At 45.0% G+C, this 14920-nt stretch overlaps 1 protein-coding gene across 2 annotated transcripts in view; it reads left to right on the forward strand.

The window, feature by feature from the left end:
* fgd1 (FYVE, RhoGEF and PH domain containing 1) overlaps positions 1-14169 on the forward strand; it is a 63359-nt gene extending 49190 nt beyond the window's left edge. For both annotated transcript variants that reach the window (XM_064300545.1, XM_064300546.1), the window contains exons 6-17: positions 366-522; positions 3557-3695; positions 4631-4689; positions 5333-5479; positions 5913-6005; positions 6341-6420; positions 6982-7012; positions 7167-7268; positions 7514-7642; positions 7887-8045; positions 8482-8628; positions 9083-14169. In XM_064300545.1, coding sequence (XP_064156615.1) covers positions 366-522; positions 3557-3695; positions 4631-4689; positions 5333-5479; positions 5913-6005; positions 6341-6420; positions 6982-7012; positions 7167-7268; positions 7514-7642; positions 7887-8045; positions 8482-8628; positions 9083-9352 — 1513 coding nt within the window. In that variant the 3' untranslated portion in view covers positions 9353-14169. The remainder of the gene's footprint in view (positions 1-365; positions 523-3556; positions 3696-4630; positions 4690-5332; positions 5480-5912; positions 6006-6340; positions 6421-6981; positions 7013-7166; positions 7269-7513; positions 7643-7886; positions 8046-8481; positions 8629-9082) is intronic.
* Positions 14170-14920: the final 751 nt, after the last annotated feature.

The raw sequence follows: 14920 nt of genomic DNA on the forward strand, positions 1-14920 counted from the left end.
AGCTCCATAATTTTATTGCCAGCGTTTCAGCCCTAATGAGGACTTGAAGCCGAAACGTTGGTAGTAAAATTGCGGCGCTTTAGTGTGCGCTGTTCGTTTCTTCTTTTAGTATAATCTACGCTTCAGGTTACGTAACCAGACAACTGCTGAAGAAGGTGCTTGCAGTAGTATGTGCGCATTGCAGAATGAAGAACATACCGTAGTGCTGTGTGATGACTCTAGCTGCTGTTAGTGAACGTCTGGGAACACACACCTTTAAAAACAAGATCTGGGGGGACAACACAGTCGGTTATATTTTTTTTTGCTGACGTCCATCCTGCTCCGGGACTCATCCTGGCCCTGCCCTCTTTCCCGCTTTCCCCCAGGGACTCGAACCCCCGTATCGGGGACATCCTCCAGAAGCTGGCCCCGTTCCTGAAGATGTACGGGGAGTACGTGAAGAACTTCGACCGCGCCATGGAGCTGGTCAACACCTGGATGGAGCGGTCCTCCCAGTTCAAAGCCATCATCCACAGCATACAGGTGAGCTCCTCAGATTCCTCCATGGGCCGGTATCAGCTGAGAAGCAGGCGCTAGGAGGAGTAGAACACTGCCGTTGTACCCTTGAGCAAGGTGCTTAACCTGCATTGCTTCGGTATATATCCAGCAGTATAAATGGATGCAATGTAAATGCTGCAGAATGTAAAAAAATAAGTTGTGTAAGTTGCTCTAGGTCAGAGCGTCTGCTGAATACCTGTGATGTAATGTAACATAATGGGTTGGCTCTGGGATGCATTCAGCTACTGCAGGCAAACTGCAGGGTGACCAGAGGAGTCACTCTTGTGGCACTAGGCAGGGAACACTCTGCTGATCTTTATCCCCCCTCCCCCCCACCCCCCTCAGTGACACTTTCAGAAAATAATTTATACTTGTTCAGGGGGAAAAGAAAGAGGTGTCATGTCAACACAGTCAGCAGAACATTCGTGTGATGTCATCCCCCCGTTTGGGGTAATCACTTCCTTTCTCCACCCTGGTGGTGAGTGGTGGTAATGCATGTCATGCTTCTCATGGTCGCATTAAAGGTCACAACACCGTAGGACTCCTGATCAAAGTGTGCACTGGCCTTGGCCATGATTAGATTGCAGCGCTATTGACACACATTGGCTGGCTGGATTTGCAACCCTGCATACCTGAGATCCAGCCAATTTTCTGTCAACAGGATTCCCACAGGAAGTCTGTAGTGTTGCCCGAGCATACTTTATATGTCCTGCCTGGTATTCTGTGATGCCAGTCAGGAATATCTATGCAGTTGTACGTTTAATATTCACAAATGTAGGTATAAAATGAATCCCTTTCTAAAAGTAGTCATTTCGTAACACTGGAGGCTGTAGTCTTGCTGTAGTCTTTCAACTACCAGGGGGTAGCTACTGTGGTGCACATTGTAGTTTATTTATAGTGCAGTGTGTGAGTAGCAGACCAGTATGAAAGCAAAACATCCAGTGCATCTGCTCATGAGCAGTCACGGCTGTCTCCCTGCTTGGCTGTGTTGACGTTAGCGCAGAACGCAGGCGTATTTTAGGGTTGACAGGTGCACTCTGCACACAGAGAGGCGCCGAGAACCTGCTGAGAAAAGGATCGGAGCACAGTTGTGTTTACTGGAATTGTTCCATCGACAAACTTTGCAGGTTGTGACGTTCTCTTGAAATACTATGCGCGGCTTGTTTGCTCGTGGCAGTCGCTTGGAGTGCAACCGGAAGGCTGTAGGTTCAAGTCCTGGGATTGGGAGACTTGTTGTTGTACCCCTGAAAAGTGCTTAACCTGAATTGCTCTCGTAAGTACCCGTCTGTGTAAATGGGCCGGGTGCAAGCCGGCCTGCCCTAGATTAGGGGATTAATGAGGAATGTGATCATCTATTAATGGCCTATTTATGCAGGGACCGTGCTTGAAAAGCGTAAGATTTTTGCTTTTTTTTCTAGATAAACCCCCACTTTGCTGTGACAGGGCATGATATTTTCATCTCGTTAATTTACAGTATCTGCATTATTACATTGCAAGTACCCAGCGCTATTTTTTGGGGGGGGGGCTAACAATTAGTAAAATAGCTTTTCAAAAAATAAATGCTTATTATTTTCACCAAAGAAGAACTGTCTTTATCCCCAGAATATCCCTTGATCTCACTTTTACTTGATTTAGTCTGCAGTGGCAATAGCAGGTACAAATCAGAGAAATGTCAGTTTTGACCTTTGGAGGTGGGGGTGGGGGGTGTGGGGGGGAGGCTTAGTTTATATGCCACACATTATGAGGAATAAAAATGAAAATTGAAGTAAATGAAAGCGGCACTTTTGCGAGAGAGAGATGTGAAGGTGGAGAGGTGGGGGATGCTGACGGCCCCCCTCCCGTTAGCCGACAGATCAAACGGAGGGAGAGAGAGACGGGGGGGGGAGGTTGTCAGGGCCAGGGCGTCGGAGACTTGGGGGGGGGGGGGGGGGGGGGGGGGGGGGGGGTTGTCAGGGGCCAGGGGCGTGCGGAGGAGCTTCGGTAAACACTGGGAATACTAATGGGGCCGGAGTTTGAGCTGCCTTACGGCTTCAAACGGCTCCGCACGGCTCCCGGCTGCACCTGTGGAATACTAACTGGCCACTGTGCTGATGCGCTGCAGTGCACAGAACTGCCACCGGGGGCAGCAGATCCCCCCCAGCCCATGGACCAGGGCTGCCCAACCCTGTTCCTAGAGATGTACTGTCCAGTAGGTTTTAATTTCAACCCTAGTTTGGCACACCTTATTTTACTTATCAGCTGCTCAATGAGGTGTTGAATGAGGTGTGCTTCCTTTAGGGCTGGAGGGCAAACCCACAGGACGTTAGATCTCCAGCAACAGGGTTGGGCGGCGCTGCCAAAGACTATGTTCTTTGGGCTGGGGTGGGGAGAATGTGGTGGTTTTGTATTTTTTAAATTTCCTTCGTTAATACTGGTTTTATTAGTGATTTTATGGAGCCTTGCATTATGTATTTCTGTGTCTGTACTCTGTTGCTCCCTGTCGGGGCATTTGTCTGTTTTTCATTCCCTGTGTCACTGTCTGTCGCCCTCTGAGAATCTGTATCGATTGCTCTGTCTCGCACGTCGCTGTGTGTGTGTGTGTGTGTGTGTGTGTGTGTGTGTGTGCGTGCATTTCTCACTGTGGGTCTATCCATTCCTCTCACCCTCTTTCAGATTATTCCCAAGCTGTATCTATGTTTCTCTCATTGTATCTCTCTGTGTGTGTGCGTGCGTGTATGTGTATGTGTGTGTGTGTGTGCGTGTGTGTGTGTGTGCGTGTGGGTGTGTGTGCGTGCGCGCGTGCGTGTGTCTGCATGTATGTGTGTGTGTGCGTGCGCGCATGCGTGTGTGTCTGCGTGTGCGTGTGTGTGTCTGCGTGCGTGTGTGCGTGTGTGTGTGTGTGTGTGTGCGTGCGCGCGTGCGTGTGTCTGCGTGTATGTGTGTGTGTGCGTGCGCGCATGCGTGTGTGTCTGTGTGTGTGTGTGTGTGTGTGTGTGCGTGCGTGCATGCGTGTGTGTGTGTCTGTGTGTGTGTGTCTCAGAGAGAGGAGATGTGTGGGAACCTGACCCTGCAGCACCACATGCTGGAGCCGGTGCAGCGGATCCCGCGCTACGAGCTGCTGCTGAAGGACTACCTGCACCGGCTGCCGCAGGACGCCCACGACTCCAAGGACGCGCAGAGTGAGGATCCCCGCCCTGCTGCATGCACCGCCTGATGCGCACGGAAACCCTAACGCACGCAGAACCCTAACGCACACAGAACCCTAACGCACACAGAACCCTAACACGCACAGTACCCTAATACACACAGAACCCTAACACGCACGGAAACCGTAACACGGACAGAAACACAAACAGGCACAGAAACCCTAACGCGTGCAGAACCCTAACGCGGACAGAAACCCTAACATGCGCTCCATTTCCGGCACAGAAACCCTAACATGCGTTCTCTCTCCTGCACAGAAACACAAACGCATGCTCTCTGTCCTTCACAGAAACCCTAATGCATACTCTGATGTATAGTGCACCTGCAGCCCAGTGGTCTGCAAGCACAGCCACAGTCTGAAGCTCTTGAGTTAAAGAGAGCTTGAGTTTCTGTTTTTCCCATAATGCACCTCACAGGAGTTCTGTTAGGACTCCAGCCGGGCGCTCAGAGCTCTCTGCAGTTCAGTTCAACGGTCGACGGCTGCACGCTCTGGTCCTGCTGTGCCAGCGATGCTTCTGCTGTTTGTTCCGTCTGAGCTTGACCTCATGAGTTTGATGGATTATTTAGAGCCCGAGTCTGAATATTTACAGTCTGAATGGTGAAATTTTGAGAAATACCTCCAGCGCATTTGTCCCCTGTGTGCATTAAACCTGTAATTAATGAATACACTAATGTAGTTCTGGGTTTGGAGGGAAAAAAAACTGAAATATTTCTGGCACCCAAGGACCTGGGTTTGTCTACCGCTGGTTTAGAAAATAGTAATATAATCCACACTCCAATTAAATGGCGAAATCACAACGCCTCTACAGGGGTGTGTTTCAGCGTTCCTCCTTTGAGATGGTTGGTTGTACTAGCTGTGCGGTGCGGGACTCTGCCGGTCTGAGTTGGATTATTTTTTGTGCCTTTTCAGAATCCCTGGAGTTGATAGCGACCGCAGCGGAACACTCCAACGCGGCGATCAGGAAGATGGTGAGTGAAGTAAACGGCGTTTTTACGCAGGGCCAGGGGCCCCCTGGGACCGCTTCAGCGCGCACTACCACCCAGCGCCAGTGGGGGCGCCAGAGAGCGCATACCTTTGGCTTCTGTTTTAGCCGCCATGGCAACCAGCTCCCAGGGAGGGACGACGCTGACGTTCCCTGAGTTTGTAATTAAGGGGGGGTGGACGCTGCCGTAATGAGAGGTTGTTAACGAGAGCCTTTCATTCAGAGCTGTTTATTGGTGAAGTTTTTAGAAAAAAAATATTTATTTCAAGGAACATTTTATCAAAAAGTATCTAAATTTATCTACAGCGGCGCCATATAGGGCAAGTTAGGACGATTCCAAGGGCCCTAACTGACAGGGACCCTCAAAAAATATTAGAACATAGGATGAATGACTTTTTATTCATCAGTTATGCCAGAAACTGACATTAATAGGATATTTTATTTACCATGTACAAATAAAACTACCCGTTTCTTTTTCTGGGGTGGCCTGGGTTGGTGGAGCTCAATCTGAGGTCTTTTCATGGGGCCCCAACTCCCCGACGACACCCTCGCCTGTCTGCATCTGTGACCCGTGTGAAGTGTTTAATCAGCGAAATTAAAAGTGCGGCGTGTTTGTTCTCCTGTCTCAGGAGAGAATGCACAAGCTGCTAAAGGTCTACGAGCTGTTGGGCGGCGAAGAGGACATTGTGAACCCCACGAATGAGCTCATCAAGGAGGGACACATCCTCAAGCTGTCTGCCAAAAACGGCACGTCACAGGATCGGTATCTCATTCTGGTGCGCGCTCGTCCCTCAGTTTGAAATTAATCTATGATCACGAATATACTTATTGCAGAAACTACCATTGCCTCATAGCATAGCATGACATAACATAGCATAACATAACACAGCATAACATAGCATAACATAGCATAGCATAGCATAGCATGACATAGCATAACATAGCATAGCATAGCATAACACAGCATAGCATAGCATGACATAACATAGCATAGCATAGCATAGCATGACATAGCATAACATAACATAGCATAACATAGCATAGCATAGCATAGCATGGCATGGCATAACATAGCATAACATAACATAGCATAGCATAACATAGCATGACATAACATAGCATAGCATAACATAGCATAGCATAGCATAACCTTCTTTTGTGGTCCTTTTGAGTGTATCTTTACCCCCGTCCCCCTCTCTCTCTTTGCAGTTCAATGACAGGTTACTGTACTGCGTCCCCAAACTGCGTCTGATTGGACAGAAATTTGGAGTCAGGGCCAGGATCGATGTCGATGGAATGGAGGTGTGTTTGTTTTTGGTTTTTTGCCTTTTATTTGTTTACATGAAAACATGGGAAATTTCATCTCATGTAGCCTCATGTAGCTTGTCCTGCCTTATTTTCATCAGTAGTTTAGTTTAATAGCATATTTCCCCCATGGATTATGAAGCAATGCAGCAGTGTATCCACCTACAGCTCCTACTTTATTTATCCATTTATTCAACCCTAACTACACATGATGTCTAGTATAAGAATGCAGGCAACAGATTAGGTTGAGATCTGTGTACCCTCTTGTGGTGATGAAATGATATATATAGATGTGGACATGCATAGTGATGTTTCCTGCCGGGTTTTTGCAGCTGAAGGAGACCAGCAGCGTTAATGTGCCGCGGACGTTCCTGGTTTCCGGCAAACAGCGATCCCTGGAGCTGCAGGCTAGGTGAGTCGAGCTGTTACATTGCACAGCGAAGTGCAACTCGAGTGTAGAAGTGCAAACATGTACCTATCCCCACTTGAACTGTGGCCCTTATTGTTTTAATCAAGTTGAATTGGTCTTGGTGGCGTGGAGGCTCAAGCAGTTCCGTCCTGCTAATTATCTAATTCCCCGTGTGAGACTGTAGTTATGGAAACCTGATGTAATTAAATCCGGTTTTGTGGTGCTACACTTGTTGTGTGACCCTGAAGAAGACAGGGTTGGTCAGTACGCGATGTTGTTAATTACGTAGTCACTTTGAATAAAGGCTGTTCAACGTTTCTACACAACATGAGTGCCTTGCCTTTATGTGGATGTCTACTATATTTTTACAGACGAAGATCCAGCCAAAGCTTTTGTTTGTTATGAATGTACCAGTCCCTTTTTCTGAAGTGCATTTGTAGTGGGGTATAACATAGCTCGAGAGAGCCCCAGCACCTACGCACTATAGCCATAATGACAGCCATAATTATTTGTAAAATTATTATTATTTTTAAAATTTTCATTCATCTATTTCGTTCTGTGCAGGACTGAAGAGGAGAAGAAAGACTGGATCCAGGTAAGAAGAGAGGCACTTTCCTCTTTGTCATATTGTTTGTCTGATCTCTGACCCCCCCCAATCACCCGGGATAAGTGGATTACTCCATTTCCTCTCTCTCTCCATCTCTCTCTCTCTCCCTTGCTCTCTCTCTCTCTCTCTCTCTCTCTCTCAGGCGATCCAGGCCACCATTCAGAGACATGAGCAGACGTTAGAGACGTTCAGGCTGGTGAACTGCTCCTTCCGTGAGGAGGACTACACTCCCCCCAACTCCCCTGTGAGGCCACGAGAACTAGTTACAGCTAGTTAGAACCGGCTCACCTTGAGAACATGAACACGACTTCAACTGTTACTTGAGTTTTTCTGAAGACCATCTTATCTCTCTTTGCCCTCGCTCTCTTCTTCTCTTCCTCTCCCTCCTATCTCTCTCTCCCTCTCTTTCCTCTCGATCTTTCTTTCTCACTCCCCCTCTCCCTCCTCTCTCTCTCTCTCTCTCTCTCTCTCTGTCTCTCTGTCTCACAGAACTGTACGGAGTTGGGGAAGCGTGCTCCCACCCCAATCAGAGAGAAGGAGGTCACCCTGTGTATGAAATGTCAGGAGCCCTTCAACTCCATCACTAAGAGGCGCCACCACTGCAAGGCCTGTGGGCATGTAAGTCTCCCACCTGATTGGCTAGATTTTGAAAGTGGGGGTGGGGCAGGGGGGCGGGGTCAAGGGTGACCACGGAGATCCATGTGTCCTTTCAACATCAGATCTGCACAATCCTCTGAAGAGACAGATTAAATACCCCCCCACTTAAATACCCCAAAGAGATTAAGTACCCCAAGTGCAGCCGCTCCAGGGTCAGTTCCACTCTGCTACAGCGGCGACTGTCGCTCTTTCGAACCCCCGCCAGGTGGTGTGCGGGAAGTGCTCCGAGTTCCGGGCCCGGCTGCTGTACGACAACAACCGGGCGAACCGCGTGTGCGTGGACTGCTACACCGCGCTGCACGGGGTGCCCCCCTCCCCCGCCTGCCTGCCCAGCACCGCGCAGAGACGCCGCTCCATCCTGGAGGTGAGGGAACGCGCCGAAACCAGGGAGGGAACGAAACCCCCCCCGCCCGAAATGAGGGGCTCGAGCGTTTTTAACAATGAGAGTGCTGCGTGCTGCTAATGGGGCATGATAACCCTGCGTGCATTAATGCGTGTGTGCGTGTGTGTGTGTGCGTGTGTGTGTGTGCGTGTGTGTGTGTGCGTGTGTGTGTGTGTGTGTGTGTGTGTGCGTGTGTGTGTGTGCGTGTGTGTGCGTGTGTGTGTGTGCGTGTGTGTGTGCCCGTGCGTGTGGTGCGTGTGTGTGTGCGTGTGTGTGTGCGCATGCGTGTGTGTGTGTGTGTGTGTGTGTGCGTGTGTGTGTGTGTGCGCATGCGTGTGTGTGTGTGTGTGTGTGTGCGCGCGTGCGTGTGTGTGTGTGTGTATTAATGTGTGTGTGTATATATTTGTATCCTCCACAGAAACAGGCCTCTGTGGCAGCGGAGAACAGTGTGATGTGCAGTTTTCTGCACCACATGGAGAAGGGAGGGGGGCGCGGGTGGCAGAAGGCCTGGTTCGTCATTCCGGAGAACGAGCCTCTGGTCCTGTACATCTACGGGGCACCTCAGGTGAGGGGGGGGGGGGGGGCTGAGGGGGTCACAGGGGGGAAATCCAGGTTCAGAAAGTAGAAATCCTCCCCAGTCTTTTGTCGCTGTCGCCTGGATTTGCTCGTTTTTGCCCGTTCTTCAGAATGGAGGTGGAAGTAGTCAGAGAAATCGGCTGGCTGAGGTTATGGATGGAAGATGGTAGGACGTTCATTTTCTGACCCATGGACTTCCCAACTTTTGAGGACATGACTTTTAGGTCATTTTTGTGTCACTGTTCTGGCTGTTTCACCAGGCTGATTTCCCTGATATGTCTGTTGTGTGAGAAGCTGCATAATAAAACAGCATTCCGTTCTTTGTTTTTGTTGTTTAGGATTTTTTTGCACTGTGGCATCTCGTGACACAAGCTTCAATGCTTTGTAAAAAAAAAAAAAAGAAATTTAAAATTTAAATTAGTTTTTTTTTTTCCTGCGTCCAGGATGTGAAGGCCCAGCGGAGCATCCCCCTGATCGGGTTCGAGGTGTCCCACCCCGAGCCCGGCGACAGACTGGAGCGGCGCAACGCCTTCAAAATCAGCCAGAGTCACCTGACCGTTTACTTCAGCGCCGAGGGGGAGGAGCTCCAGCGCCGCTGGATGGAGGTCCTGTCCCGGGCCGGCCGGGGGGAGGAGCTACAAGCCCGCGCCTCCATCTCGGAATCCCTGGAGGAGGAGGCGGAGGAGTCAGTACTTTCGGACGAAAACACGTGATCACATAAATAATGGGGCGTTGGGTTTTGGGCCGTGACGACTATTGCAAATATACACTCGCAGATACGCGCGCAGACACACACACACACACACATAGACACACAAAACACACAAGGTTTATAACAAGTGTCAGTGGTCAGTTGCATGAAATACATGTTCAGTTTCTTATTGTATTATTAATCTTGTGAGATTGACGGGTGTTTGCAAAAAAAATCTGCCAAAAATGTATGTACCTGAAAGAAAATGTAAAGGCATAGTTGATATTGAAATGTTTTTTTTTTTTTTAACTGCCAACAAGCTATGTAATTGCAGTTATGTAATTACACAAACAGCTTCAGCACAAATTACTTTTGCCCAATTTTTTATTTTAATGTTTTTCATTTTTGTGTGGTTTAACATGAGTGATTGCTGTCGAAGCTATGTATGTGTGTACATGTGTGTGCGTGTGACTGGTGCATACTGGCAGAAGGCTAATTGTTTGTCCCCATCTACAACTGGACTGGGTGGCTACAACTTTTACGTAGGATTCACACCGCATCCATTTATACAGCTGGAGGGTTAAGTGCGGTGTATAATCCAGCTCAAGGGTACAACGGCAGTGTCCTACCCAGGAATCGAGTGACCTTTGACCTTTAGGAGCTGTGACCAGTTCCTTACCCATTGTACTACAGTGCCGCCTATTAGTGTAGCCCCACAGGCAGTTGAAAGAAATTTGAGGAGATGGACCAAAGAGACTTCCCTGGTTATTGGCTGACGGCAGTTGGGCCCGCAGGCCCAGAGAGGTCCAGAGCCCAGCTGCTGCAAAGAGAAGGTGCAGTAGCTCCGCTCCAGTGGTGAAATGGTACAGATCGACGAGAGACAAACCAGCCTCCATTTTAACTGAGCGTCATGGCTTCTCAAATCCTCTGCTGATGGTTTTTTGAGAAGCTTTGGAGACCAACTTTAGCTGTGTCTAGACTGAAATGTGTGTGATTAGGATGCTGTCATCAGATTTTATTTCCATAAAGCATTTTTTGTTATTTTTTATTTTGTTCTCTCCAGCGTATTGCGGCCTAGTCCAGGCCTCGAGGCCTCTAGTATGAGCTAGTGCGCTGGCACCACTGACACTTTCTGTGGCATTTCGCTTAAAAAGGTTTAATGATGGATTATAGAATGTTGCTGAAGGTTTGACTAGGGCTACCGAGGAGACAGTCAACCCTACCAGCCCCCCATCGTTCTGAGACGGGCGAAGAGGATGTTTTTGGGTTCCCTGTCAGAACTTTTTGCTAAGTAATTTGCACCAACCCCATGCTCTTACTGCACGAGCAAATTAGATGGTATCTAAATAGAGAGTTTTATGCTGGCTCCTTAGATGACTAACACATCCCAGTCAGTGTGGTTGGGTTGGGCTCAGCTCCATTTGCATTTCAGTTGATTCACAAAATGAATAGAAATTTAATTACTGAAATTAAAAATGGCTAAACAAAAATTCTTTTCGTGAATTGAATTGAATTTTTTCTATTCATGAACTAAAATGTAATTTGTTTTGTGAATTGGCTGGATTGAAAACAGATTTGACCCCAACCCTGCCAGCAAGTATCCTGGACATGAGTTGTCCCCCAACAACCATAAAAAAAACAAACCGACAAAAAAATAAAAAAGCCTTAGGCCATGTCCCAATCAGCGCATTTCCCTACTATTGAGTACTCAAGTACCACTTGTATATGCAATAGTAGGCAAGTGTTTGGATTCCAGTCCGTTGGACCCCTATTTCTGATGTAACTTCCCTCCCACCTAGTGGTCGAGTCAGTGTAATACATGCTAATGTACACCAAAGAGCAAACGTGTCCTACTGCTCTACTTGTGATAGTAGTGGGTGGGGAGATTATTTCAATATTTTTATTTCAATTCAGAAGTGGTTGAATTGAGCACCGAAGCTGAGAGAAGTCCATTGAGATTTTTTCCCCCAAGCCTGTTGCGACAGGTTTTCCAGCCAATTGGCTGTGCACTAAATTGTTATTGGAAGTTCCATCTAGTATTTGCACTTTTTATCCTTAAGATTATTAGGTTACACTATGCGGGCAATGTAAAACAGGTAGTAGGGATGGTTGTGCTGTTGTTCGGTTTTTGAGAACTTGAGATTAGATCAGTCAGTTGAGAATTTAGTATGCGGGTGATGGTTTGAGAACTGCTGCATCCACACTTGCAGACCAATCAAGTCCAGTTGGCTGGAAATTATTTTTAAACTGTTTTTCCTTTTAAAACAGATGAAATTAGTATCTTATATCTTTGCTGTCTAAATCTAATCTAAGTTGATGGAAAAGGGCTGGATGACACCACTAAAAAAAGACAATGAATTTCAAATCTTCTCTCTGTGTATTTGCTTATGCCTTTCAGTTTAATTTAACTCATTTATTAACATGGAGACTAAAGTTAACGTATCCATGGTGACAGAAATGAGTTTAATATCTGTGGTAAGAAAGGAAAACACAGACCTTTGTGTCAAAACGATCCATGTTTGACAGCAAACTTTGGCAATGTATAAGGCACAAGTTCAATTCTGATCAAATTTCAACGCGTAAAAAATAAACGTTCTCTTGCATTGCAGATCTTTTCTTAAAATGATGTTTTGGAAAGTCTGTGGTTTTTTGCTCAAATTGGACAAATGGATTAGAATGCTTTGGGTCATACTCATATGATGTCAGTCCCATATTTCCACTGGTATTCCAATATTTTATTCTAAAATAAGGCTGCAGTGTTGAAATCCAAATTTAAAACTCTAGATGGCAATACAACTGCTTTCTAGGGGGAATTTTTTTGTTTTGTTTTGTTTTGTTTTGTTTTTGGTAGGCCAGGGACTGTTGAAATATTGAGTAAAAGTTTCCGTAGCGGTGGTGCTCATCCAAACATTTATAATGGGACTCAGGAACGAGTTTTTGAGGTTGTTTCTCTCGGATCAGGTGTACAGGACATGAGTATGTAACGGAGTGAATGTGCGCATGAACGTTGGTCTACTCATTCAGAGCTGATGTGGCATTTTTGCCTTATTAATGGTTTTTATAAAGCATCCACTCAAAAGATCAAAGGAATCAAGACAGAAGGAAAAAATTGAGATGAAACGGAAAATTGTGAATGGAGGTGTATTTGTATTCGGAGAAAGAAAAAAGAAAAAAAAAGCAAAAGGGTAATTTTAAAAAAATGCATTTGTAAATATAATTTATTCTCCTCAGTGCCCAGTTCCGTGGGCGAGGTATGATGGCAAGCTTGGTGTTATTTCTATCTTGTGCCGTTTAAATTTGACTCCTGATAACTGTGGTGGAACTTCCTGTTGGGAATAACTTCTTTACTTGACCACTTACATATTTCCCAATCTGAGGTTGTTTTTTTTTTTGGATCCTGGAAGGGGGTGAAAGAGTTATATGTAATGTTTCTCTTTTGTTTGATCCCAAACTCCCTACTGTAAGCCAGCGTGGGTGAATTTTAAGCATTTCTTCAAGACAACTATAGATATTTGTTAGGTATTCCGTTTCTTTGTTGATGTTGTTCTTTGTTAGACAAATGCTTGACTAATATGAAAACCCAAACCAGTCAACCTCAGAGTTTGTACATAACCATTCAGTATTCTCTCACCCTATGTGCATATTTCACCCTCCAGTGCCATTTAAGAAAATGTAAAATGTGCCTGCTCATCTGAATACCTGTAGTCTGTTGTGGTGGAGATCTTCATACCCTTCAACTGTAACACATTTCATACTCTATGGAACTGCAGTGCTATTATTGGTTAGTCTGTGTGTTGAAGATGACTGTTTCAGACGATAAGGGTGGGGTTTTTTTTTTACCCTTGCTGTTTAAGTTGTAGGAATTCAGAGTGATCCTCCGAAACTCCATAGACAAAGATTTACTATAATGCTGAATGGAAAGACATTCGTTTAACCTAGGAAAAATTCACCCAGTAAACATGGTCTAATTAACGTATTTTCTCTTGTATTTTTTATTTATTTAAATTTTGCTTTACGGTGGTCTGTGTCATCGCTTATATGTTACATTCTCATAGTTTGTGGGTAATTACAATTGTAGTTTACCTCTGCTTTTGCCAAAGTATACAGCGGGAACTTTTAAATTAGACTGAAATGGCCACAGGCATGTATCAATGTTTGTTTTATTTTATTACTATTCCCTACATTTACATTTATTTGATCTGTGTAGAATCTGGAAAACTGGTATCTTAAATTTTAATTCGGTTTTTTTTTTCTGTCATCTTTATGAGGCTTATTATATCTACAAAACGTACCTTTGCTGAAATACCAGAGGAGAAGTGATGTCCTGTGTTCAAGTGGCAGTTATAATTTAAAATGTGTGGATATCAACACAGAAACACCAGTATATGTACACAGTATCCTCACATCGGTTCATAGGATTCAAAGTCCAAGTCTTGCAAATCAAATTATTTTGCGCATCACAACTCCAAATTTTGTTCACATAGTTTAATTTGTGTTTACAGTTAATTCTGTAGATGAAGGTCCAGCTGAATAGTTAGCAAATACAAACTCCAAAATACAAACTCCATTCAAGCTTCGAAACAGTATTTTAGTTTTGCTAAGCCCATCATGTCATAATCTATGGCACATTTTTTTTCGTGAATACAAACTGTATAGGTTTATTGTAAACATGACTGAGTATTACTGTTATTATAATTGTTATTATAATTATTATTGTTATTACTATTAATTATATTAGTGGCAGGCCACTGGGTACCATTGTATGTTGATATCCCAATGAAATCTGTGCAAGATATTGAAAATGTTTATGAATTTAAAAATAAAAAAAATGTTAGCAAACTCCTTTTAAAAATATTCATTTTCTATTTGGATAGTTGATGTAAATTCTATAAAGTTATAAGTTATGGACGGTGAAGCACAACCATATTTGCAAATGTTTTAACTAGGCACTGATGAATAGAAGATCACGTCTTTCAAATGCTTGGAAATGATTTCTTAAAAGGACATATAAAGTATCTCATTTCCAAGTCTCCAAACAGCTTTTTTTTTTTTTTGGGGGGGGGGGGGGGGGGAAATAAATTGATCATTTTGAAATGAATGAGATAAAAACATTGATCACACCATTTACATTCATTAATAAAGTATTCCTACATTGGGCTCGTTAACAGTGTCTGGCCTGGATATTCGGTGTCTCCATTGTGTGTGACTGTTGGCCACATTACACAAAGCTACCTGCAAGTCTCAGGCGAGGCTGATAATGACTACAGGTGCAGGGGGAAAAAATGGTTGCTCTGAATAATATTTTTGTGAAACATTAGCTTAATTATACTTTATTATGAGTTCCTGTAGGTGGATAAAAATCAATAGTTTTAAGTACTAATCTCAAGACAACCCTTCTATTTTTGACACCAAATAAATACATTTTAAAGAAACACAAAATACAAAAAACAATTGTGGTACTTTTTTTTTTCTTTCTTGCAACCATATCTCTTTTTAGCCTTCCCGTATGAAATATAATGTGGAGTCGGGCATGGTAAAGACAGAAATTACCTGGGAAAACCCGGGTATTGGTACTGGGAGGAGTGATTAC

The sequence above is a fragment of the Anguilla rostrata genome, chromosome 11 (genome assembly GCF_018555375.3).
Source record: "Anguilla rostrata isolate EN2019 chromosome 11, ASM1855537v3, whole genome shotgun sequence".
In the NCBI taxonomy this organism is placed as follows: Eukaryota; Metazoa; Chordata; class Actinopteri; order Anguilliformes; family Anguillidae; genus Anguilla; species Anguilla rostrata.